This window comes from Humulus lupulus, chromosome 3, assembly GCF_963169125.1.
Source record: "Humulus lupulus chromosome 3, drHumLupu1.1, whole genome shotgun sequence".
NCBI classification, from domain to species: Eukaryota; Viridiplantae; Streptophyta; class Magnoliopsida; order Rosales; family Cannabaceae; genus Humulus; species Humulus lupulus.
This window is the reverse complement of record NC_084795.1, coordinates 117,790,075-117,817,488: the sequence shown is the minus strand read 5'-3', so window position 1 is coordinate 117,817,488 and position 27,414 is coordinate 117,790,075. Positions and strand designations below refer to the sequence as shown.

General features: G+C 41.4%; 1 protein-coding gene across 1 annotated transcript in view; it reads left to right on the top strand.

Moving 5' to 3' along the window:
- The first annotated feature begins 24,092 nt into the window (after window positions 1-24,092).
- Window positions 24,093-27,414, top strand: part of LOC133824972 (uncharacterized) — a 43,439-nt gene continuing 40,117 nt past the window's right edge. Inside the window, exon 1 of the mRNA XM_062257979.1 lies at window positions 24,093-24,358. Coding sequence (XP_062113963.1) covers window positions 24,093-24,358 — 266 coding nt within the window. The remainder of the gene's footprint in view (window positions 24,359-27,414) is intronic.

Genomic DNA, 27,414 nt, shown 5'->3' with positions numbered 1-27,414 from the left:
ACTTTACAGTCGTCCTAGGTGACAAAAACGAACAGTTATAACCCATTCCTCAAAACTACCCAAGTCGAATCGGCCAGGTAGCCAAAAACATGTACACGCCACTCCATGTGTAGCGCACAATTTTTTTTATTTCTTCAAATTTTCTGCTTTATTTTATTTAATTGTTAAGTGTTGTGAATTATTTATTTGTTTGAATTAATTGTTAGAATTTTTTTGTACAATTTTGTGAATTTAATTGTTAATTGTTATTTATTTATTTTTAAAATGTGAACAATTGAGTTTTAGTTGAATGCACCAAGGTGCATGGTAAGTAGTGAGACACCCTAGTTATTGAGTGTGCGCATGTGCATGGTTGGATGGTGCACTTGTATAGAATTTCCTACACACTTTATTTTCCTTTTATTAGGTTTATTTAGATTTTTTAATTAATAAAAATAAAACAAATGGTAACATGAGTAGTGTGGATGGCAAGTGGGAAAGGAGGAAATGAGAGTTGTCCATTTATATTTTTTTCTTCAATCAAATAAATTAGAATTGAAAGAAAATAAGCATGTTATCCCTAAAAAATACAAGGACGACGTGGCGAATGAGAATGAGACACGTGACATCACCAATCAAGCAAAAACGACAAAGTATTGAGAAACGACTAACGGGCAAAACCGATAGGTCCAGGACCTAGGAAAATCAACCAAGCCTAAACCCCCTAGGCTTGGGGGGCAAATGTTTACCCTAAAACAGCTCATGATGACGTGGCAGGCACGTTGGAACTTTAAGTGAATGAGTCCTGTTCGACAATCGACCAATCTGGTTGCATGCTTTCATTTACTGCTTCGTGGATACACAATCTTCTAATATTAGCATTTATTATATTTTCTTTTATTACCTTGATACGCAAATCTTAATTATAATTAAGGCCCGTTGGCCCATGTAACCGTCTTCAGCCTATAAATAAGAATCAAAGGGCTCAAGGAAAGGACTTTTGAACTTTTTCCTTGTACTCAGAGAGAAAAAGATAGTGTGATCATCTCACTGAAGTTATAATCCTCCCAAGGCTGGTGAAACTCGTGAACCCTAGTTCATTGATCACAGTATTGGGATTCAACATAAAAAAGAACACTAAGTGGACGTAGGTCATTACCATCCAATTGGGGCTGAACCACTATAAATTGTTTGTGTCGTTTGCTTTCCATTTGATTTTTTTCTTTTTGTATTCATCTCATTTCAAATTGTTTATCTGACTTCGTGTCATTGACCAATTTGAGGGTCCACATTCTGGTGCTTTCATTGAGAGTAGAACTCAAGACTTCAAGAAGATCAAATGGTGAAGACATCCAAAAAGACAGGACAGACTTCTGGCGCTGCAACCACCCAGCCTCCTCCACAAAATGTGGCTGAAGATGAGCCACAATTGGACATTGAAGAGGAAGAAATGGATTCAGAAACCCTGAGGACAACACTGAGTGTGTTGCAAGAGGAGTTGGCCAATCTGAAGGCCAATCAACAGAATGCGGCTGAGACGCTGGCGTTGCAACAGAGGGAAATCGAACGTCTATGACAAGAGTTGAATGAGTGGCAGGCAGACATGGACCGCCGGTAGAGAGATTCCACTGCCGCCCTAGAACCAGCCATTTAGTTGGCTCGAGGGCTAGCTGCACTAGCTTCTCATCCGGATCAGCCACTAAATGCACCTCCTCAACGGGCCCCAAACCCGAATCCTCTACTTCAGCCAATGAGTCCTCAATGCCCGGAGCAACTACCTGGTGCTCAACTGGATATCCCAATTCAGGATCATGAGCAGTAACCACCTTCTCGTGATGGTCAAGATAATCCCAGAGTCAAAGGCAGAATAGGGTTAGGCAGCCTCCTCAAAGCCCTAGACGCCCAATGGATGATGAGCCAAATCCACTGAGCAGGGGGCAACATCCTTCTACTAACAGAAGGTACACCAAGTTAGGCTCTGCGGTCAGGGGACCCCCACATCATGATAATCCCCAGGGACCTACTGACCAATGCAGGCCTCCCCCTAATGCTCAGGAGGTGCCAGCTCGAGGGGGGAACAACGTGACCAGCCGATCGCACCATAGTCGGTCGCAGATCAGGGATAGCCATGACTATAATGAAGTTGACACCGACAGAAGGAACGCTGGTCGAGAGCGAGAAGAAAGAGGTGGAGAAAGGAATCCTTACCAAGAGACAATAGGCCTGTGAGCCAGAACACTGGGGGGCAGCCTAACATCTATGATCGGTTGGGCGCCAATGAGCAAAGGCGCAGAGATGATGACTTAAGGAATGTGCTTAAAAATAGACATGAAAGGCACGATGAGAACGCCCCTACAGCTCCAGTTGCCCCAGCGATCCTAGATGTCGTGCAGGCCCAAATCGATGCATTAAACAAAGCTATCCAGCAGGTGGTGGGAAGCCGAACATCCCACATGGAGTATGATCGGAGAAGAGGAACTCCGCTCATACAAAGGATAGTTGTGGCAGATGCAAATGGACATCCAGAAGGTGTCGGATGATGCCCGCTGCAGGATCTTTCCGGCCACCCTATCTGACACTGCTCAGGAGTGGTTTTTTAAATTCCCTCATGCCAGCATAGTATCATGGGAAATTTTCGTGAGGGAATTCTATGGACGATTCTACGCTGGTTGTGTGCACCTGACTGAGGCCAATCAGCTGGTCAAGATACCCCAGAAGGAGGGAGAATCCTTAAAGGAGTATGTCTAGTGCTTCATGCGAGCAGTTGCTGGGGCTAAAATTTTTGAAGATGAAGAGAAAATGATGGCCCTTACTATTGGAGTAAGGTGCCATTCTCCCCCTGGAACAGCTTAAGAAAGAATGGTGGAAAAGGCCAAATGTTGAACCATCAACGTCTAAAAATAAGTGCCCTAAAGGCAACAGGTATGAACCAAGGTTCACCTACACGGCCCTTTTCGAGAGTAGAGTAGAGGTTTACCAGGCGACCAACACCAATGTCCCTTACAAGCAACTAGCACCTATAAGGAAAGATATCTCCAAGAGAGATACAAAAATTTTTTGTCGTTTTCACAACGACTATGGTCATGACACTAATGAGTGCAACCAACTAAAGGATCAGATTGAGTTCCTTATCAGACAAGGACACCTAAGAAGATACGTACAAGTCACTGGAAGTTCTCAGAGAGAGGCTCAAGGAGGCAACGAGCAGGCGCCTGTATGCCAACACTCACCACCTTTACAGCCAGCTCATGTGGCAGGTACATTGCTGACCATCTGTGGCGGCCCACACCTTGCAGAAGATAGGGGGAAGGCAAGGGAGCGGTATGCTCAAACTTTATGCCACAACCAGGACATTGAGATGAGGAATGTGGAGGAACGGACGCCCAAGAAGGCTTAAATAGAGGAAGAACTGATAACTTTCTCCGAGTTTGACGCTCAGCATGTCCGATTTCCTCACTCAGACCCCCTGGTCATGGGCATGAGATCCTATCATTTATGGATGCATACTCTGGGTACAATCAGAACAGTATGCACCCACCTAATGAGGATCACAATATCTTTCAGACCGATACAGGGCTTTACTGTTACAAAGTAATGCCCTTCAGTTTGAAAACGCTGGTGCGACTTACAACCGACTAGTCAATCACATGTTTAAGGAGCTCATCGGTGTAAATATGGAAGTATATGCTGATGATATGCTGGTTAATTGAAGAAGGCTAAAGAACACATAGGGGACTTGCAAGAGTGCTTCAACATCTTGAATAAGTATCAAATGAAGCTGAATCCCCTCAAGTGTTCCTTCGGAGTTGGATCAAGGAAATTTTTGGGATTTATAGTATACTCACGAGGTATTGAAGCTAATCTTGAAAATATCAAGGCCCTGGTCGATATGAAATTGCCAACAAAGATAAATGATGTTCAAAGTTTTACCGAGAGAATCGCCGCTCTAAGTAGATTTATCTCCAAATCAACAAACAAATGTGTCTCGTTTTTAATCTACTTAGGGGAAATAAGAATTTCGAGTGAACGGAGGAGTGCGAACAGGCTTTCCAGGCTTTATAGTCCCACATGTCGCAGCCACCAATTCTATCTAAGTCGATTGAAAAGGAAACTTTATTCATCTATTTGGAGATCACAGAATATGCTGCTAGTTCTGTCTTTGTAAGAGAGGAAGAAAATTTGCAAAAAGTTGTATACTATTTAAGCAAAAGGCTAATAGGGGCGGAGCTGCGGTACCCACCCATTGAAAAATTAGCCTACTGCTGATTTTAGCCTCCAGAAAGTTTCCACCGTACTTTCAAGCTCACCCCATCACAATATTAACCGACAAGCCCCTACGGCATGTTCTGTAGAAACAAGAAGCTGCTGGCCGATTATTGAAATGGGCAGTCGAGCTTGGACAGTTTGAAATTTCTTACTTACCACGAGCAGTGGTAAAAGGGCAAGCTCTAGCCGACTTTGTCACAGAGCTCACTAGGCTTCCAAACTGCGAACAGATAGAAGATCCTGAGCCTCAAATCCAAGCTCCCTCTTGGAAGTTGTTTACAGACAGTTCTTCTAATGAACATCACGTTGGAGCCGGAGTGATTTTTGTAACGCCTGAAGGACATCGGTTCCAATGCGCTATCAGATTAGACTTCACAGCGTCTAACAATGAAGTCGAGTATGAAGTGTTGCTCATAGGTTTACGATTAGCCAGGGACATGAGCATAAAGTCACTTGAAATCTATAGTGACTCCCATTTGGTGGTTAATCAGATTACTGGAGAGTTACAAGCCCAGGGGCTGAAGATGGTTGCTTACTTGAACAAAGCAAAGGATTTGTTGGCATAGTTTAATAGATATACTCTACAGCAAGTACCTCACAACCAGAACTCAAACGCTGATGCCTTAGCCAAATTAGTGAGTGCAAAGGACGCAGAAACGCTGAATATAGTGCCTGTTGAACGTCTGTCTGCACCGAGCATCAACACAGAAGAAAATTCTCTAGTAATTCAAGTGGAAGATACATGGATGGAACCTTTCATTGAGTACTTGACACATGGTGTAACGCCCTGGATAGCCAAGACCACTACACTGTGTACTTATAAAGGTTCAAGACTTGCCAATCAATTCATTAATTTAAAAACGTGTCACTAAACATGTATGAGCTAGGGTTAAAAAGGTTTTGGTCTCAAAAGTTTCATTTTATATAATTAAACTGTTATATACATGGGATCCCAAAAGGAACAGAGTTAAAAAGTTGGGTTACAGACTTCCAAAATAATACAAACAATTGTTAGCCATACTAAGGCAAAATGGACAATCTTCGGGTCTCGCGTCCCTGCCTAAACCTCAACCGTGACAGCTGAGTAGCTGGCCATGTACATTCTTCTCGCAGAGCTCTCCTAATCAAAGTTGATCAAGTTTGCCCTTGCCTTTACCTGCACCACGTAGCACCCATGAGGCAAGGCCCAGCAAGAAAACATGTGCAACACAAACAGTAATAATAGATAGTAAATTCACTAAGCATGATCTCTCGTCAAATAATCCACATTAATCATTCAACATTTATTCAGAATCATGGATGCAATCAAGTACTTATAACATTCATATCACATAATAATCAGGGCCAACAACTTAGGCTGCACCCTCTGTTTACCCCACTGACTCCAGCCCGCTTAAACCGAGCCCAGTGCATATTAAGTTGTCCTTTGCTACTAGTGGCGAAGCCGCGCCCTGTGGGCTAGTGTAACCCTTGGCACCCTTAGGCCGTTGGTTCACTAATTAGCTTGCATGTCATAATACCATCTTTTCAAGCATACACAATAGGGATCCCTTAGTCCCGTCACAGATATTCAACCAGGTGAAGTTTTCTTACCTTTGATCTTTGTGGTTTTGGATTACGAGCAACGCTCCTCAAGCACGATCTGTTCCCGAGCCTAAGCTTTTATCACCTAGTCACAACCAAGGTATAGGGTTCCATTAATATTCAAATTAGGGTTTCCGGTTACAAAACTAACTTCCGAGAAACCGAATTCCACCAAGCACGGTGGTGAAATTGATCCCGAGCATTCTAGACCACATTCCCATGCCTAAAATCCCCAAATGTTCAAGTGTGCACCCAAGGGCTGCGGCCCCTGAAGCTTAGCCGCGACCCTGCCCTCAAAACAGAACCAAGGGCTTGCCTAGAAGGAGACACGCATCGCGGCCCTTGCATTGGGCGCCGCGAGCCTCACCCTTGGCTGAGCCTCCTTGGCACATCTTCATCGTAGGGCCGCAGCGCTCTAGAACAGAGTAGCGGCCCTTCCCTTCAAGCCCAGAAATTTCACCATTTCAATCCTTAAAACCTTACCCAAAATCACCCCAAAGCTTCCTAATTCAAAAACAAACATTCCCAACACTTTTAGGATGACTTTAGCAACATAATTCAACAGAAAACTCTACCTAAAACTCATAGAAATCCATGTTTCAATCTCTGAAACTCAAGAACCTCAAAACACCAAACCAGCCATGCAAAACTTGAATTTACACCTCTAGTCATGAATTAGAGCTTACCTCTTCAGTTGAACTCCTTCTCTAAGTAAACTCCCAGCTAAGTCTCAAGTTTATCAGCTCAAATTCAACCTTAAAACATTAATAATACAATTATCTCAGTACCCAACTAAGAACTCAAAGCTTCTAACTTCAAAACACAGTTTAATTCTTACCTTAGCCTTGATTAAGTGTTCCCTGAATAATCTCTGAGCTAAGCTCAAAATTCCCAGCTCAAAGTCCAGCAAAATTCCCAGTTTTCCTCCTTGTGGTTTGCCTAGTTTCCTTGAGAGAGAAAAGAGCTGAGAAGGAAATGAGAAAGGTCAGTCTATTTTTAGTTCTACTATTTTCCTTAAGTTTATCTTATCCCGTTAAGTAAACCCGAGGCTCAGGTGACGGAACCAACCGCGAGGGCAAAACAGTAAATTTCCCCAATATTCCCGCCTAGACCTCCTAACCTCAAATATATCTCCATATATCTATTTTCATATCCCGATAGTCTAAATAGCTACTAGATACCTAAAACACCACTGACTTATTCAAAGTCAACTGCTAAGCCCTGTTGTGACTTTTCCCCGTTATCTAGCCCTAGGATCGCCTCGAGTCGTGCTCTGCAGACCTACCCACATAATAATGTGGTTCTCACAATACCATATATATATCACATTAATACCAATATAATCATACAAGCATTATTAATCATATAATTATGCATTTAAATCTATAAAATCATTTAAATCACATTAAATCGAATAATGCCCTCCTGGCACACTAATCAAGGCCCTTAAGCCTCATTAGCGAATTTGGGGTCGTTACACATGGAGTATTGCCGATAGAAAGAAACAAAGCAAGGGCCCTTCAGAGGCAGGCTGCTCGATTCATCCTAGTCGATGGAGTTCTATATCGAAAGGGGTACTCAATGCCACTCCTAAGATGCGTCTCAAAAGAAAAGGCCAAAGAATTAATGCGAGAGGTCCATGAAGGTTTATGTGAGGACCACGTTGGGGGCAAAGTTTACTTCTGGCCAAAAATGAATGAAGACTCGGTGGAATTTGTTTGAAAATGCGACAAGTGTCAATGGTTCTCCAAAATTCTGCAAGCAGCCCCTAATGAGCTAAAGTAGATGCAGAGTCCGTGGCCATTCACAGTATGGGGAATAGACCTAATCGGGTCTTTGCCCACAGGAAACGGCAGCGTTAAATATGCCGTGGTGGCTGTCAATTACTTCACAAAATGGGCTGAAGCTGAACCACTTGCAACCATAAAGACCAAGAAAGTGCTTGATTTTGTGGTAAAAAACATAGTGTGCACTATGGGTTTCCAAGAAAAATTATCTCAGACAACGGCACTCAGTTTGATAGTGATCTGTTTACAGATTTTTGCGAACGACATGGAATTATCAAAACACTAAAAGGTACTATGAAGAAAAGGCTTGAAGAGGCAAAAGGGGCATGGCTAGAGCAGTTGCCTAAAGTCCTTTGGTCGTATAGAACGACGCATCGAACAACAACAGGTCATACGCCATTTTCCTTGGCTTATGGATATGAAACTATGTTTCATGTTGCCTGTTGAATTAGATCCGCCATCACATCGATGGATGGCTTATGATCCAAGTGTTAATATCTAGTTATTGATGGAATCTTTAGATTTGGTTGATGAAAGGCGTGAGCAAGCCCAACTCCGAGTAAGGACTTACCAGCAAAAAGTCGCCTAGTATTTCAACTCTAAAGTACGTGAAAGAAAGTTTAATGTGGGAGATTTGGTACTTAGAAGAGTTTTCCTTAACACCTGCGACCAAGTTGCTAGAGTACTCAGACCTAACTGGGAAGGACCCTACCAAATCAAAGAAGTCCTCCATCCAAGCACTTATAAACATGCTCTCTTAAATGGAGATCTTGTTCCACGCTATTGGAATGGAAAACACCTACGCAAGTACTATCAATAAACAATTATTCTTAAATAATTTGCGTGTATTAATTTTGCTTTTTACAAGTTTAAGAACAAGGGTTAGTCATCCCTGTGATTGTTCGCTTATAAGTGTAAGATCATATTTTTGATCACTCGTACAGACACGATTGTCCATTTATTAGAGAAATAAAAGGGATTGTGCGCAGCCAATCAATCTTGCCAACTATTGTATTTATTACAAGTATTTGCTCATTACGTGTGTTGTTTTGCTATATTATCATTTTTACTAGTATCTAATCCGAGCAGTTATGTTCGAATAGGTCTTGGTCAAGGCAAGTGACCGAGTAACTAAAGCTCCTCAATCACTTGGGGGGCATATAAGGTATCTAGTAAGCAAATCATATCAACAAGTATGTAAACACACAAGCAAAATAAGTGAAAGCATGCTACAGTACTTAGAGTATGCTTAGTTCGGTCATGCGAACAAATGTTATAATAAAATGCAAATATGATAATATCAAAAGTGAAATCCTTTACACTGGGAGCAGTTACTGCTCGGATGTAATTGTCTATTGAAAGGAAAGCTGTCCGTGTAGTAATAAAAATATAAATTGTTTTGACATCACAAACCGTAGTTTGTGTGTCTTAAACTACATGTAAAATTTAAAGAAAAACTACATATAAGGGTCCTGAGGAGTTTGCTGATCAACAAAGGCCCCAGCTTCCTCTTCTGAGCCATCAATGCCCGTAGCCAATGAGATTTTGGGGGAGGCTGGGATTTTCGCTCTCTCCTCTTCCTCTAAGTGAGCAAGGCATCGGTTTATTTCAGTTTGCCTCATGCGCTCAGAGTGATAGCTGAACTCTGCCTCGCGGTTGTACTTCTAGAATGCATAGATGCAGTTAGAGGTGGCCCCCTTATAACTCTCCAAGTTGCTGGCATTGGTCTCCTCCAACTCTTTGATGCGCACCTCCAACCCTTCAATTTCCTTTCTGCTAGCGACCAGCTCGTCCTCAAGCTTTTTGGCTTCCTGGAAGTTAAGTTTAGAAGCCTCCTTGTACTTCTCCTTTTCCCCAATGGCTTTGGTCAAAGCAGCCTAGAACTGCTTCAGCTCTTCAGCCAGCTTGGTGTTCTGCTCGAGCAGTTCTACGTTTTTCTTCTCAGCCATCTTGGACTCCTCGGCATGCCAGCCTCGAACTCTTGGAATTGAGCAATCAAAGCCCCCGAGTGGCGCCAGCTGGCGGTCATAGTTAGCATTCCCTGCGATCAGAAAAAAAGATAAGGTGATGGTAGAAAATGACAAAATAATTAAATAAAAACTCAGCTATAGATAGCCGCTTACGCTGGCTATTTCGTTGAGCGCTCGATTAATTATCTAGTCGACCTCCACGGAGTTAGTGCTGACGATGGCCTCTCGGCTGTGTTTGTACCTTGACAGTTTGGTCATTCTCTCTTTGGCCAAGCTAAGCATGAAATTTGTCAGCACATCTCCATTTTGGTCAGGACGTGTCTAGTCGACTGGTGCTGGTGGGGGAGAGTTTTGGTCGACTAGTTCTGAGGGAGACGTCTGGTCGAGGGGAGACAGAGGAGGCGTTGTTTCCTTCAAAGGAGCCACTGCTAGAGGATCCCCACTCCGAGCCTTTTTCATTGGAGGGGCCTTGCAGCTCTATCCACGGTGTTGCTTGCTCTCCTTTTTCTTGCTCGAAGGTGCAACGGGTACGCTATAAAGCTCAAACATATCTTCAGATGACATATCTACAAGTAAGAGAGCATACGAGCAATTAGAAAATATGAATAGATGTACTTACTACATCAAGAAAATAAGAGCAAGGAAATTGCAAGTAAAATATCCGAGCTACGATTACTGGTCGCTACACTATTTACTGAACTACTGCTACACTCACTCTCTAGCTTGAAGAAGTCTGAATTTAAAATAGGGGTGTATTTAAAGTTGTCATCCCTGTCAAATAAATGACAGGGAATTAGAAAATTATCTAAGAGCGAAATGTCAGTACCGTTCTTGCCTGAAGATTCAAGGATGGGAGCAGGTTGTTCGGAAACTCTTTTTTTTCCCTTTCGCAAAGGAGCAAGGGCAGTAGTTGCTCGCGGGGTGCTGAAGGGTTCCCTAATTGTCACCCCAGTTGTCCTCCTCCTCGGAGGTTGTGACACATCATGGTGCTACTCGGGAACTTCTTCACCAGTAGCACTCCTCGCTGTTGATTCCCTCACATCCTGGTAACGTGGCAGAAGGCTGACCAGCCTTAGATTGGCCTCTGTGACCAGCTCTTTGGTGTTTTTTTCTATGTCAGTCATGCTGGCCAGGGATTCTGCTCAAATCTCCATCTCTGGAGTAGGAGTTTGTCTTTGCCATGGAACTGAAGAATACTAATTTTCTAAGGAATGTGCAGAAAGGTTAAAAGGAATTAAACGACCAAAGAATATAGAAATTACCTCCTTGAGTGAAGGCTAGATTGTTGGCTACCAAGTCTATTGTTAAAAAGTACTCTTGGAAGTACTTTTCTACGTTGGACTTATAGGTGATCTCACTCAAGAAGGTGCGAGTAGATTCCTGGTGGTAAAAATGGAAGAACCCCGTGTTGTTGTGATTAGGGTTGGACTTGAGATCAAATAAGTAGTTGATCTCATGTAGCGTAGGCACAGGCCACTTCCTATGGATGTACAGGATATAGAGAGCAGAAATCATTCTATATCCATTTGGGGTGATTTGGAAGGGAGCAACCTCAAAATAGTTGGCCACCCCCTGGAAGAATGGAAGAAGAGGCAAGGTTGCCCCTGCCTCAATGTGGTATCTTGACCAGGCGCACCCAGGCAGGTTTGCCTTTGGTCGATGGAAGGTTTGTTTAGGGTAATCCCAGAAAGTCCATACTTTTGAGAAAATTCCATATCATCCTAGTTGTAATGTTTCTAGGAGGAGCAACGTACCATTCGACGTCTAGTCCAAGGACGTCCCAGATTTGGTCCTTTGTTTTGATTTCTAGTTGAGGAGTGTTTTCGGGTCGTCTGCCGGTCGAAGGAATTTCAACCTGAGGAGCAGGCTAATTTTCAAGGGGAGAGTTTTTTCTTTTCTTTTGGGCGGTAGATTTTACTCGATCCATGTTTTATGGACTGGTTGAAGGTCTGTTAGAAGGGGCATGGGAAAAAGGAATTTCCAGAATAAGTAGCGACGACTGAGCCTGATCTTCAAGAAACTAGACAAGCATGTCGTCGTCGACTGGCCTCTCACCTCCCCACAGATCCTGCATTAAAATCTATGAACAGAGAAGGGGAGATGAGAATCTACGGCCAAAAATACCAAGAAGTGTAGAGAGTTGGAATAACGTTGCTCGTGTCTAAAAGTTAAGCTTTTATACGACCAGCAGCATTCTAACAAAAACACTAAATTCTATGCAAACAGTTTGGAAAATGGATTAAAAAGCAAAAGTAAAAAGTTTGGCCTACCAAAAAAGATAGTCTCGGACAATGGGACTCAATTCGACAATGATATGTTCACCGACTTTTGTACGAGGCATGGAATGACGAAGAGCTTTTCCTTGGTAGAACACCCCTAAGCTAATGCCCAAGTAAAAGCAGTGAACAAGACTATCAAAGACACTCAAAAGAAACGCCTTGAACAAGCCAAAGAAGCCTAGCCAGAATTACTTCCAGAGGTCCTATAATCACATCGAACGACGGTGCGAATGACGACATGGCATACACTATTCTCTTTGGCATTTGGGTATGAAGCCATGTTGCCAGTTGAACTCACTCCCCCATCGCATAGACAGGAGAGATACGATCAGGGGAGGAATCGTTAACTAATAGAAGAGTTGCTTAATTTAATCGAAGAATGACGAGAAAAGGAAAGTCTCAGAGTAGCAGCACATCAACAAAAAGTGGTCAGATACTTCAAATCTAGAGTGAAAGATCAAAAATTCCAGGTTGGGGAATTAGTACTCAGGAGGGTATTCCTAAACACTAAGGACATTATGGCAGGGGTTCTAGGACCTAACTGGGAAGGGCCATACCTTGTGTAGGAGGTGATACCACCTGGGACGTACAAGATAGCTCAACTGAATGGTGGACTAATCAGAAACTATAGGAATGGTGAACACCTCCACTGGTACTATCAATGAAGTTGCTCAGTAGCAATACAAGTTTTAATTTGCAAATGTATTATTTATGAATTATCTATGTAGCAGCCATTGTGCTACAGTGAATGAATTTAATTCTAAAGTTTCTCTTATTTCTTTAACTATCATTCAATGAAGGACTTTTCCTGTACACCTGTCAACCCCATCGGATCATGTTCAATTTTGGTCCTTGAGGGACCTATTGACCCATACGATCCAAACAAGAGACTGGTCCGAGGACCTTGTCACCAATTATTTTATCATGTTCGATCTAGGTTCTTGAGGAACCTATCGACCCACACGATCAACAAAAGAGAGGTCCTAGGACATTATCACCAAATTTATGGATCATGTTCAATCTTGGTTCTCGAGGAGCCTATCGACCCATACGATCCAAACAAGAGACAGGTCTGAGGACCTTGCCGCCAACTATTTGATCATATTCGATCCTGGTTCTTGAGGAACCTATCGACCCACACGATCAACAAAAAGGACAGGTTCTAGAACCTTGACGCCAAATTAATGGATCATGTTCAATCTTGGTTCTTGAGGAGCCTATCGACCCATAAGATCCAAATGAGAGATTGGTCCAAGGACCTTGTCGCTAACTTAATTGATCATGTTCGATCCCGGTTCTTGAGGAACCCATCGGTCCATACGATCAAAAAACAAGAGACTGGTCCAACGACCATTGACTATTATCAGATCATAATTGAATTTGGTCCTTCAGGGACCAATTGTTAATTTGATCTAAGACTCGTTACAGGCTCGATTAGCCCATCTAGACTCGGTTGGTCCAACTTAGACATTTCTGTCTATAATCATTATACGAGTACACGAGAGATTACGTAGATCGTGATCGACACTTGCTACACAATCTGCATTTGTGTATAGGAATCATTACTACTGAGTATGAAACCATTACCCGACTACCAATGAGGGACAAGAATTTGTGGTTTGCATCATTTGGTGGAGAGGATAGTCCTATGTGTTTAACGCTAGAAGCAAGGAATAGTCAAGTAGTAAGTGACCAAGGCTTTTGAACCCATGATCACTTGGGGGGCATATATTACATACCGATCAGGGTATACACGAGCAATGAGGGCGTGACCTTATGTACTAAGCAAGCTTAAGTTTTTCTATGACATTTGTTCAACATATCTTTCGAAAGTTCCAAAAAAAACTAAAACAAAAAAGGCATTGGTAGGGAGATTCCTAACCATGTCCCTTATGGGTTGGTCGGCTAGTCCATCAACCCTATAGGGTGGTCGGCCAATCACCCATGGGGTGGTCAACCTGGCCATTTTGTTCATGGTACTTGGTGAAGTATCATACTACTTACATTACCATGGATGTTAGCATGAAAAACGTAAAGGAGTAAGGTTAGTATGGCACGTAAAATACATGTGTTAAGAGTATATTGATACCTAAACCAGTGAGGGTTGTGAGTTGATATACTTAGTAATCATTGGAAATAAAAAAACTTCAGTCAATACACTGAGTACTCATAACAAAAAAAAAGCATAAAGGCATAAAATGTCATATGTAAAAATTGTCAAGTACAAGGTGCCCCACCAATGGCATGAGAGGAAAGATAGAATAAAGGACAAAGAAGCCTAACTAGGGTGAGGAGTATCATCGGAAAGACTACCTTGAGCCTCGGCAGCCTCACGAGCCAGACACTTCCTAAGCTCCTTCGCTTGCGTCTTCTCGGGAAGGAAATCTAAGTTCAGATCTTTGTTGGATTTCCAAATCAAGTAGAAGTAAGAGAAGGATGTCTCTGAATACTTCTCTCGAGCCTTGTCCCGAGCAGCTTTGACCTCTTGCTCCTTCTCGACAACAAAATCCTTCCGCAGTCGGTCCATGTAGGCAATCAGATTTTCATTCTCAGCTTCAGACTATTGGAGCTTATCGGCAAGTTCCCTCTCCATCTAGGTTATCTTGAGAGTCAACTCACTCACTTCCTTTTGTTTGAGCTCCACGGTACTACGAAGGGTGTTGATCTCTTAATCCTTTAAGGCAATGTTAGCATCCCTAGAGCCAAGAACACGCCTAAGGTCCAGTATCTCTTGGGGTACAGCTTCAAGCTCAGAACGAAGGTTGGAGAGCGTAGACGTACACTCTACAGACCTATCATCGACATGAGAGAGCAGCATCAATGCCTGCAAAAAACATACAAGTGTTAAATAAATGTCAGAACACCAACTAAATAGTTAAGAAGGGAACTGTAAAGGTCTCACACTCTGAATGTCTAAGAGTGACTTCGTGAGAATGGTGTTCAGGTCCTCATTCTTGATCCCATTAAAGGTTGTTGTTTTTTTCTCTAGATGCGATGCTCGGTCCACGAGGGCGCTTAAGTTTTGTATTGCAGACTGATGTGGCTAGATAAAGGAGTAGGCGCAGAACAAGAAGCACACGCCTCATACAAAATGGGAGGAACTGGTGTAGACAAAGATAGCTCCACCTCTCCGACAGGGCTAGACACAAAAATAATTGGACTAGACGCTAAAGGAGTCAGAGGAGACACCTCAAGAGGAACCTCCATGACCAACTCAGCCTCAACCCTGGCCCTTTTTTCCACTCGAATAGAAGGACTGGCCTCGGTGGGAGTCAACCATTGATGGGTATGGACAAAACAAAACCTGACTGAGCCTGCAAAAGAAGATCAAAAGTTAGAAGGATATTAAGTACCAATGAACCATAAAATAAAAGTGATAAAGTGTTGAAACTTCTAAATGTGATTCAAGTTCGAATGCAGCCTCATCAAAGTCATTCGAAGCAAGCGATGAGTACGCAACAGATGTACCCACCTTATCACCCTCACGTCCGGCTAGTACTGGCGGAGAGGGTACCTCCTCAACATGAATGGGTCTCGAGAAGTCTATGGATGTCACGGGCTCAGAAACATCGTCATTTGAAACATCTGATATGGTAGGAGGAAACAACCCCACCTTCCTAAGGTTCTCCGGAGTAACAAGGGTTTTGACATTCTTCTACTCAAGGGTCATGGAAATTAGTGCCTTGGCCCTAACTGTCATAGCCTAGGTCGGGAGTGGCCTATAAAAGGGCCCAACATGGTTAAACATGGAGTTGTTGGCCTCTGTGTCCTTGGTAAAGAAATAGTTATCGGCATATCTAAATGCCTGGCTATTCCCAGAGATCCCAAGTTACGCTGAGAAGGGTTTGTCTTCAGGTCAAATAGATAGTGTATCTTGTGAGGCATTAGGGCAGCCCATTTTCAGCAATGATAGATGATGTACAATGCAGACAAGTCCAAGATCGCATTAGGAGCCAGATGAGAAGAACTAATACAAAAATAGTTTGCTATACTTTAGAAGTACGAATGAAGAGGAAGTAGGGCCCCAGACTTGATGGAAGAATGTTTCCAAGCGCACATACCTAGAGGAGGGTCCTCTGCTCTGTCATCTGGACTAGGGATAATGATGAACATGCTAGAGAGGTCAAAGGTCTTCCTCAAGTTCGTTACCTTCTCTTCAGACATGTCAGAGGCCGCTCCCTTGAACGAAACAACCTCATAATCAGCAGGGCAAGGCTTCTCCACCAATTTCCATATGATCTCACTGGCATAGGTGGCCCCAGAATATTATAAATGGAACTCCTTTTGTCGTCTCTTCTTCTGCTGCTCAGCTGGCGAGACTGTCTTCCTGTTGGAAGGAGGGCGAACTACCTTAGGACAGAATCTATGAAAAGGACGCTCCTGAGGATGAGTAGTATGGTGATGTGAGCCCTTGGTATAATCTTGCTGAGAACAAGATTAAGGGGGAACTCGACTAGTTTCTCGGTGCGAAGGGCGTTGCAATGGTTCTCGCTATCGTGACCTATCCTGCTGAACAGAATGACTTCACTGAGGTGTGCCTTGGATGCCTTGGGAGCCGCAGGGCATACTGTGCTGAGAAGTAATCTGAGAAGAGTCCAGCGAGGAGCCCTGAGTGATATGCCTGGGAATCTAAGGATCAATTGCAGAGGGTTGCTGAGTTGTCTGTTTCACTGTCACCATTGGACAGTACCTCTTTTAGAAATTTTCCTCACTAAATAAGTATAGAGCGGAACGAGGGAGAATCCTTTTCAACCTTTCGAAAAACTCCTATGAAGTATGCTTACTTACCGACTTGTCTAATGAAGAAGAGTTGGACATCTGCAACAGAAGAAAAATAAAGATTAAGGTTACCAAATGAGCATAATGGAGCCAACAGCTGGGGGCGCGTCCATGAACTAAAATGTAAAAATGAAGAAATGAGGAGCAAAATTCAATATAGGGGGTATATGGGGGTCGACCCAGTGAGCCTAAGCATAGGCCAACAACCCCAAGCAAGTAAGCTTTAGAAAAGTGCCTGAGGACCATTCAAGTGTCCAGAATATTTTTAGGGTCCCAGGTGGTCAGCTTATGCTTGGGGCGACCACCTTGAATCCTTGAAAATCGCCTAAGGCAAGGAGTACTCAACCCGAGGACCCCTAAGGTGGTCGGCCTAGCCCTAATTCTATCCCTAGAAATTTCCTAGAGGAAGAAAATGGAGTGCTCAGCCTATGAAGCTCTAGGGAGGTACTCGACCCGTGCTAAGAAGGTACTCGGCCCATGCCAAGGAGGTGCTCGGCCCAAACCTAGGCCTATCCCTGGAAATCGCCTAAGGAAGAAAAGGGAGTGCTCGACCTATGAAGCTCTAAGGCACTACTTGGCCCATGCCAAGGAGGTACTCGGCCCATGCCAAGGAGGTGTTCGGCCCAAACTGGGCTATCCCAGGAAATCGCAGGCACCAGGTTTGGAGTCCCAAAAATCGCCAGGACTATTGAGTTTTCGGCCGAGGGTCTTATATACCTGGAAATCGCCTAGACTAAGGACTTTTATAGAGAAATCTTTATTCAAGAAGGTAAAGTATTTTTTATCAGGATACAACAGAGCAAGAAGATTCAAACAAAAATTTCTCAAAAATACAAAGTGTTTCTTATGAATCTAAGCACAATTAAATTAAATGATGTGAGGATTAGAATAAAGTACTTACGAAAGATCTGAGTTTGATGAGGAACTGGAGAAATCAGACTTGCATCTGTTTGAAAGTGGTGCATGGAGCGGGAATGAGGAAGAGAATCTACTTATAACCTCTAAGGCAGACAAGATATTTTTAGGAATTCAAACATCCTTGAAAAAATATCTAATTTGGTTCAAATTTAAAATTCCTTGAAAAATATTTTTTTTTATTTTTACGAATTAATATCCTTGATGAAATATATTATATTTTTAGGACTTTAAAACTCCTTTAAAAATATGTTATATTTTTAGGATTTCAAATTTCCTTGAAAAATAGATTAGATTTTTAGGAAATTAATTTTCCTTGAAAAACCTAATTGTTTTTAGGAATTACTAATTGTCCCTGAAAAATTTGTACCGACCAAAGTATCGATAGTTAAAAAAGTACAACGTAATGTCACAAGGGACTTAACTATTTGAGTACTGCAACGGTATGTTTCTTGGGCCAGAACAAAGTTTATCGTAAATTTGAAAACATTGCAATAAACTTGGATGGCAAATGTTATCCCTCAAAAATACAATGATGGCGCGACGACTGAGAATGAGACACATGACATCACCAATTAGGGAAAAATGACAAAGTATTGAGAAAAGACCGACGGGAAAAACTGATAGGTCCGGGACCTAGGAAAGTCGACCAAGCCTAAATTCCATAGGGGTGGTTGGCCTAAGCAGGCCCAAGGGCCTAGAAGTGGTCAGCCTGACCCCCTACCCCAGTGGTGGTCGGCCTGACCCCAACCCCTAGGGTAGTCAGCCCCAATCTGCCCAATGATCCCTAGGGATGGTCGGCATGACCTCAATCCCTAGGCTGGTCGACCTAAGCAGGCCTAAGAGCCACCTGGGTGGTCGGCCCACCCAATCTATCATGGGGTGGTCAGCCTATACCCTCAAGTACACTTCATTGAGAAATAATCACTCTTGTTAAAACTGAGATCAATAGGCCTAGCACCCCGAAGATCAACAAGCCTAGCACCCAGAGGATCAACAGGTCCAGCACCCAGAAGGACGCAGGTCCAACACCCAAGCTTTAGTCGTCGGGCCTAGCACCTAAGTCTCATATACCGACAGAGACTTAACATTTTCCCAGAAGTTTCAATTGTGCATTGTCTACCACGATCTCAAGAAACAACGAGAAGACTCACGATCTCATGATCATGGGAAGGTGGACATGTATCTCCACTACCTTATAATCGTGTGCCAAACCACAATCCCAGTATGACTGGTCATATAACAGCCCCTCGGTACTATAAGTAAAGGACCCAAGGCTTCATTTAAAGGGAATTTTTTTGGGATTTATTTTCTAGATCTGATCTCTTTCTCTCGAATTTTCGGGAGAAAAATCTTACTGTCGAGTGAACTTACCAGTTTGTACTTGTAATTGTCGAGTGACACAATACTAAAAGCTAGATGGATTAGGTTATTACTGTTCATCTGAATAGGGCTGAACCACTATAAAATTGTTGTGTGATTATTTGAGATAATCGTACTCTGTCATTTATTTTCCTTAGGCTAGGATGCATGTGGATGTAAATGAGAATTTTGTTTTATATTTATGTTTAATTCATTTGGTTAAAAGGGTGTAATGCATGAAGAGTTGTTTGATTTTGTGTCACACATGCATATTAGGAACATGCTAGGGTTTGTGAATAAATTTTATAGATTTATACATGTATGGTAATGGTGTAAATTTTGTGAAGCATGATGTAAAAGATGGATTTTTGATTTGTTAAGCTTGCTAATTTTGGGGTTTAAATGATTTAGAATATGATGAAAATAATGTCTTGCATGCTTAAATAATTTTGCAAGTGCTATGATGTTTTGAAGAAATTAAATGGAATTTTAATATACATTAAAATGATATTTTTACTCAAATAAATACATACATGTTTTTATATATTTTTTGAGAAAATATAAGGTTTTAAATTCAATATGGTGATTTTTGAGGGTGTATATAGTTGCTGAAATTTTTGGTAAAATATTGGAAAGTTTTTTTATGAAAGAAAAATTTGTGTGTTTGTGAAATAATATAACCTTCAGTTATGTCAATATTAAAAATTGTATTTTTAAATGTAATCATAAGTGTTCATTTTAATAGATATGATTTTTCTTTATTTTAATTAAGAAAAATGTTGAGATTAATTCACTTGTAATTTTTAAATAAATTACATAGTGGATGAAAGTTTAGTTTAATAATTTACAAAATAATTATTGGATTATCAATTATGAATTTATTTTACTAAAAATTAAGTCTTAAAAATAACACAAATAAAAATTATATTTTTCCCACACCTACAAATTATATTTTACTCACACCAAATTTTATTAAATTAAATTAAATTGTTATTTATTAAGGAAAACATGCTAATTATAAGTATTTCACACAATTTATAGCCTTTAGTATTTTTATGTAATTTAAAAATAAATAATGGAATTATTATATTATTAAATGGCTAAATAAATTATTTTATGAAATAAAAATAATGATTTAGAGGTTTAATCAACTTATAAGTTTTTAAAGAGATAAATAATGATAGTAAAGGCATGTTTCTAAATCCTTGTTTTGGAAACAATAGAAATAAGCGCGTAGGAATTATCATTTTTAACGCCACTTTTTAACAACGTTCCCACGTATCCATGTCGCATGCAAATGCACTTTTACGTTTAAAAATATGTCTAATATTCAACCATATGATTTTTATTTAAAAACCATGCATGTAACATATGTATAATTTTCATTATTCTTTTGGTGATTTTATGTGTAATTATGCCTATCTGGCAATTATGGGTAGTTTTTATCATGTGTGCATGGCCCATGCACACATGGGATATATGAGTTGGGCATAAGAAATTCTTATGTGAGGCTAAAGAATGTTATTTGATTATGGTATAGGCTCGTTGTGAAGTTTGTCCATTTTACTTTGTTTGGACCTGAGGTAAGGAAGTTAGATAAAATTTTGGTTATTTATGCTTTGAATGGTAAGATTGGCTTGTTAAAGATAAATAATACATATGAAAATGGACCATGTGATATGATGTGTGAAATGTTGTTATGATCTCATGATGAATGTAAGGAATCATGTATCTTTACCTTGGCTTTGATATGACTGAACTGAATGTATTTATGTACGTTGTATGATATGTAATGGTTGTTAGCGTGATGAACGCTACACAACAAAAAGGGGTTGCTAAGGAAATGAAGACGTAACCCGAGTTACTAAGGATGTGAAGACTTAACTCATAGGACGGACGCGCCGACGTTATTCAAGGACCAAAGATACTGTTTACCTCAAGATGTGACATGGACAAGATAGCGGGCCCTGTTCACATGTATATGATGATGATGCTTATGATGATAATTTTATGATGAATATGTATATGATGATGATGTTTATGATGATTATGCATATTATGATATGGTTATGATAAGAATGTTTATGATGTGTAACGATGTATGAATATGAATATGTTTGGTGTGTATACTTGTGTGTTATTTGTACTTCCTTACTAGAGTTGTAGCTCACCCCCCTTACTTTCCCTTCTAGGTAGCAAATAGGATTTATGTGGCACGCATGGTGATGTGGGAAGTTCCAACGTCAGGGTGTATATGGCGTGGGGGCATCCTATGGACGAGAAAACGACCAGTTTAACGCTAATTTCTAAAGAATATTGTTATGTTTATTTTTAACTTTTAGAACTTATTAGTGGGACATGAACTTTAATTACTTTTAAAACGTTGCACAAAAACTATTATTTTTTAAAAAAACTATTGGGCCCAACTTGCATGTTTTTAGCAAGGTCCCACTATGACTTTTATAATAAGTGATTTTTCTTCTATAAAGTTATGTGCATTCAAAAGTTTTACAAAGTATTAGATTAGGGTGTTTTACAAATGGTATCAGAGATAGGTTGTCCATGTTTTCAAGGACCCTCCCCATACACGCCAAAGACGAGAAATTCTCACCTCACCTCGTTGTAAGTATTTGTTTTATGTGCTATTACTAGTTTCTGCTTTATTTAATTTTATAGTTTCATAATTGCAATATAGAAAGATGCCTCCCATTTTGAAAACTACTAAGAAACAAATACTCAAGCAATACCCAAGGTCCAACTTCAGGAGGATTCTTACGATTGGCAGATTGCAGTATTAAAAACAACAATGGTGGTTTGTGATCGTATTCAAGGGATCATGAACAAAAGAGGAGCTTTGTTATGGCCCAGAGAGTAATATTGGGTGTTGAGGGAAGTGCTATCAATGTAATTTGAGGCCCTTCTCTAGGTTGACAGATCATGGAACGACATCATTCAAGATGACCTGGAATTTAGTACCATGGAATACGTATCTAAGATCTTATAGACAACTACAATTTTAATCGTGAGGAGCTGGTATTGGTGAAGACAGATGCCGGAGAGATAGAGGAGCATTTGGAGATAGTACATGATGTGGAAGGAGCCTTGGAAATTAAGGAAGTAACTCGAGCCATAACACGTGCGACCGCTAGGATGAGGATAATGGCAAGCTCTCCCAGCTACTTTCACATCCCAGAGGACGTCTTTGATTACAGCTCAGGGGACGAGTCCACAGTTGAGGACTAGAGTCTGTCGCGTAGATCGTTACATGAAACGTTAATAAGATGGGATTTTTTCTAAGGACCCTAAGGATTTCTGTTTTTGGTTATTAATCACTTTATGGGTTGTTTAACTTTTGGAATAATTTGAACACTTTGAATGCTATGGTTTAACATTTTCCTCTTGCAAACTCTAAATGATGTGGTTTCAATGTACGATTTTATCAAATAACTATCAAACCATTATGCGATTTTCCTTCTTTATGATTTTCTTTCGATGCCTTAGAATCTCATAATGTCGACTAGAGGAAGAGGAGGGAAGGGAAGAGGAGGAGGCCGAGGAAAGAGTGTCTCCACAAAGTCTAAGGCCACGACAACCCCTGACATGGAAATGCCATCAGTCCAACATGTAGCTCCAGCAACATCATCTGTGGACCTGGCCGCAGAGGTAGCAAGGTTGATATACCAACTAAGACTGAAAGATGAGGAATTAGCACATGCCAGACATATTCTCCAAACACCCCAAGTGCCTCAAGTGTCAGTGGCACAGCCTCAGCCGCCAACACCACCACCTACACCACTGCCTGTAAGTTATGGGTTCGAGCCAGTGTATGAACGTTTCAGAAAACAAGCCCGACCAACCTTTGAAGGGAAAGTTAACCCATAGTGGCAGAGGATTAGTTAAGATCGATCGAGGCCATCTTAGATCATATGGAGTTTAATGATTGCCAGAGATTCTCCTGCGCAGTTTATTTACTCAAAATGGATGCACAGATATGGTGGGATGTATATAAATAGACACATGATTTGAATACCATGACTTGGCCAGAATTCGTCCAGGCCTTAGCAAGAAGTATTACAGTGCAGTTGTGCTAGCAACCAAGGTAGATTAGTTTGTAAATCTATTACAAGGAAACCTATTTGTCACTGATTATGCACAGAAGTTCGATAGGTTGGCAAAATTTTGCCTTGAAGTTGTGCCAATTGAAACTCTGCGAGTCCTAAGGTTCGTGAGGGGACTCAAGCCGATTATCGCTAGGGATGTTATGATGACCAGTGCTAAAGTGGTCAGTTATGCAAAAGTACTTGATAGAGCACTTGAAGCAGAATATTTGGAAGATCAGATATGGAAGGATAATGTTGCTAGAAGAGAGAACTATCGAAAAAGTGCTTCAATGCGAGTAACAAAAGGAAAGATAATGAAGGGCAGAACAGTGGCACTGATAAGAGACCAAGACCTCCAGCCACGAATAACAATATTCACAACACTCAGATCCACTATAACCGCAACAATCGCTTCAATGACCGAAACCGTGGGAATCACCAAGGCAACTGAGTAGAGCACTCCATCTGTCCAAAATGCTCGGAAAGACACCCAAGAGGATGCCAGGTCAGCACCAATAAATTTTTTAAGTGTGGTCAGGCAGGACATCTAAAGAAAAATTGCCCACAATGGAAGGCAGCACAGAATAGTAACAACAACCAGGTGCCAGCAAGGGTTTTGTTCGTAACTCAGAATGAAGCAGCCAACAGCAACACCATAGTCACAGGTCAGCTCCCTATATCTGGTATGATGTGTAGATTCCTTATTGATTCTGGAACGACTCAGACTTATATTTCCATGAATGTGATTGATAAGTTGAGTAGGCCTTATAAACTATTTGAGCATAGCCTTAGTACAATGTTGCCATCGGGAGAGATGATGTTGTCAACTAAGTGGTTATCGTCAACACCTATAATGATAGAGGGCAGGGAGTACCCATCAGACCTTATAGAACTGATTATATCATATTATGATGTCATACTTGGCATGGATTGGTTATCCAAACTTGGGGCGACAATAGACTGTCGGAAAAAGACTGTGGAGTTTATACCAAAAGAAGGAGAGGTCTTTCCTTTAGAGGAGAAGTAGCGGGTTTTCTAACACCCATAATATCGACACTAGAAGCACGGAATATGGTGCAACATGGTTGTTCAGCATTTCTGGATAGTGTGGTGGATAAATCCAAGGAGTCAGAGTTAAAACTGGAAAATGTGCATATTTTTCGTGAGTTCCCGAGGGTGTTTCTCGAGGAATTACCAGGATTACCCCCGGACAGAGAAATCAAGTTTGTGATCGAGCTTGCACTAGAAACAACACTGATCTCTAAAGCGCCATATCTAATGGCACCTGTGGAGTTGAAAGAACTTAAGAACCAGCTACAAGAGTTGTTGGACAAGGGGTTCATAAGACCTAGCCATTTTCCATGGGGAGCACCAGTCCTATTTCTGAAAAAAAAGGACGGGAGCATGAGAATATGCATCGATTACCGAGAACTCAATAAGGTCACCATTAAGAACAAATATCCTTTTCCTAGGATAGATGACCTTTTTGATCAATTAAAAGGGGTAGTAGTATTCTCGAAGATTGATCTGCGATTCAGGTACCATCAGTTGAAAGTGAAAGAGGGAGACATTTCGAAAACGTCTTTTAGAACTCGCTATGGGCACTATGAGTTCCTAATGATGTCTTTTGGACTCACTAACACCCCAGCAACATTTATAGATATGATGAACAGGGTATTTAAGGACTATTTGGACAAGTTTGTGGTAGTGTTCATAGATGATATCATTATTTACTCGAAGACCAAGGAGGAGCATGAGAAGCATTTGAGGTTAATTATGAAAAGACTATAAGAACATCAGCTATACGCTAAGTTCTCTAAGTGTGAATTTTGGCTGGAACAGGTAATGTAACGCCCTACTACCTTAGAGTCGTTACTAATTGAGTTTGAAAATGGAAATTGTGCAACTAACAGACTCTACGAGGTTTCTAAAACCAAAAGCGTGACTAAACCAGAGTTTAAGGCTGTACTCTTTGAAATTGTTTAGTTTCATTGAAAACATTAAGTATCAAACATCTGGGATCCCAAAAATAAGGTTTACAAAATATTTACAACTCAAAAATAGACTTACACCAGGTTAACTATCAAAAGAATAAGTTAATACAACCATATACAAAATGCCCCCAACCAAAGTAGTCGGGCAGGCCGAACATGTACGCGCCGCCCCCACGCTCTCCATACTCATGGCCGGTTGACTGACTCCTTGCTTTTACCTGCCACACAGAGCACCCGTGAGCCGAAGCCCAGCAAGAAAACTCATACAGTATGTAACATATGCATAGAATATAGTTGACATATAATCCACTGATAAATAGGAAAACCATCAGACTGAACAAGCACGGCCATGCCGCCCCAGAGGCCTTACCTAAGCCTGGGGTCTCGGTCCTTATCGTAAGGATAACTCATGTATCCATTGGGTCCCACCCTGGCTATAAGCACTCCATGTGCTAAGTGTTACTTCCGGCCCCAAGGCCGTTCTCGGCCTCCGCCGCTCTCGGCCTTAGCCGTTCATTTCATTACATTAATACATATAGTACATTTCGATATAATCATTCCAACATATAATAATTTATTTAAGGTTATACATTCGCACATAATACAATCTAGGGCCATGCCCTGAAATAACCCTGTGGGCCCATGCCCTGTCCTCGGGTGTTACGGTTTTCTTACCTTTCAATTCGATAGCCTTGATCACCTGACTCCTCGAGCACGATCCTACTCGAGCCCTAGCGGTCACCTAAACAAAATCCATAAGTCAAAGTCATCACCAAACCTCAAGTCCAAAACCTAGCCTCGGGACCAATCCCGAGCCCTCGGGAAGTCCTAGATCCCCAAAACAAAGTGGTGGAATTGAGCCCCGAACCCTAGGTCAAAATCCCTCAACAAAAGCCCAAAAATCCCTTTCTGTGAACAATGCAGCGCTACAGCGCTCTAAAGAGGGCGCTGTAGTGCTACAAGTAGAACCACACCCCCCAAAAACAGGGCTAGCGCTACAGTGCCCACTGACTAGCGTTGTAGCGCTAGTTGCAGCCAGACCACACCCAAAAATCGTTTCTGCGATTTTCCTTCAACCATTTCAACCCCAAACTTGTCCAAACCTTTTCCAAACCCAAAAACAAACTTATCAAAACCTCACACTCATCCCAAGCATCCCAAGAACTCATACCCCAAGCTCAAACAACCCAAAACTCAAGATCTACTATAATGAACCCTAAAACCAGAAATTCATTCAAACATCAAAGACAAGGTCTTAGAAATCATACCGTGGATGGAATTTCGACCTTGAGTTGAACCCTAGACCTCCTTAGCTTGCTCCTTCTCAATCTTGGCCTGATTTCCCAAAAATCCCCATCTATTTAGCTCAAAAACACAGCTCAAACCAGTTAAACCCTAAAACTGAAATCTCCAAGAACTTACCTCAAATTTCTGATGTGATCTTGCTAATCCCTTGCTAATCCTCAAGTCTACCTTAGGATCCTTGAGGCTCAGCCTACCCTAGCTCTCCACTGAGCTTAACTCCAAGAAAAATGAAGGGAAATGGTGGGAGAGCCACAAACCGATTCTTTTGGAACAAAACCCTTATGTTTTCTCTCTTTTCCTTTTTCTTCCTTCTTTCTTTCTTTTTCAGCCTTAACTTTTTTTTTACTAATTCCACTAAGTATAAAGCCCCCCTTTAACTTATCTCTAACAAGCCTAAAGACCAAAATGCCCTCCCTAATAATTCTAAACCTTTTTGCCCATGTAGGGACATTTTAGTCCTATTACCCAAATTCCCACTAATTCCTCAAGTGTTCCTAATAATTCCCGCTCGCTACTCAATACCTAATTAATCACCAATTATACATTCCTCATCATCAAGATTAACCTCAATATATTTCCCAAATTCTCATTTAAACTCCCCAGGCTTAACCCAAGCCAGGTATAGATTCCCGCTTTGACTTTTCCGCTAACTCGCTCATTCTAGGATCGTCTCGAGTCACAAATCACAGATATCAACACAGTCATGCCCAAAATGGCCAAATTACAAATATGCTCTTTCTAAGATAATCAGGTCTACATGCATACTAATTCACATAGTCATGCGTCTCAAATAATCAAATAGTCATATAACGTGCATTAAATCATAATCATACATTAAACTCATTAAAGTCACACACAAAATCCCATTATGCCCTCCAGGCACACTAATCAAGGCCCTTAAGCCTTATTAGCGATTTTGGGTCGTTATAGGTAACTTTCCTAGGGCATGTAGTGTGCAAGAATGGGATAGCATTAGATCCATCAAAGATCGAGGCCATTAGAGACTGGCCCTGTAACGACCCCAAATTCGTTAATGAGGCTTAAGGGCCTTAATTAGTGTGCCGGCAGGGCATTATTGGGTTTAATGTGATTTG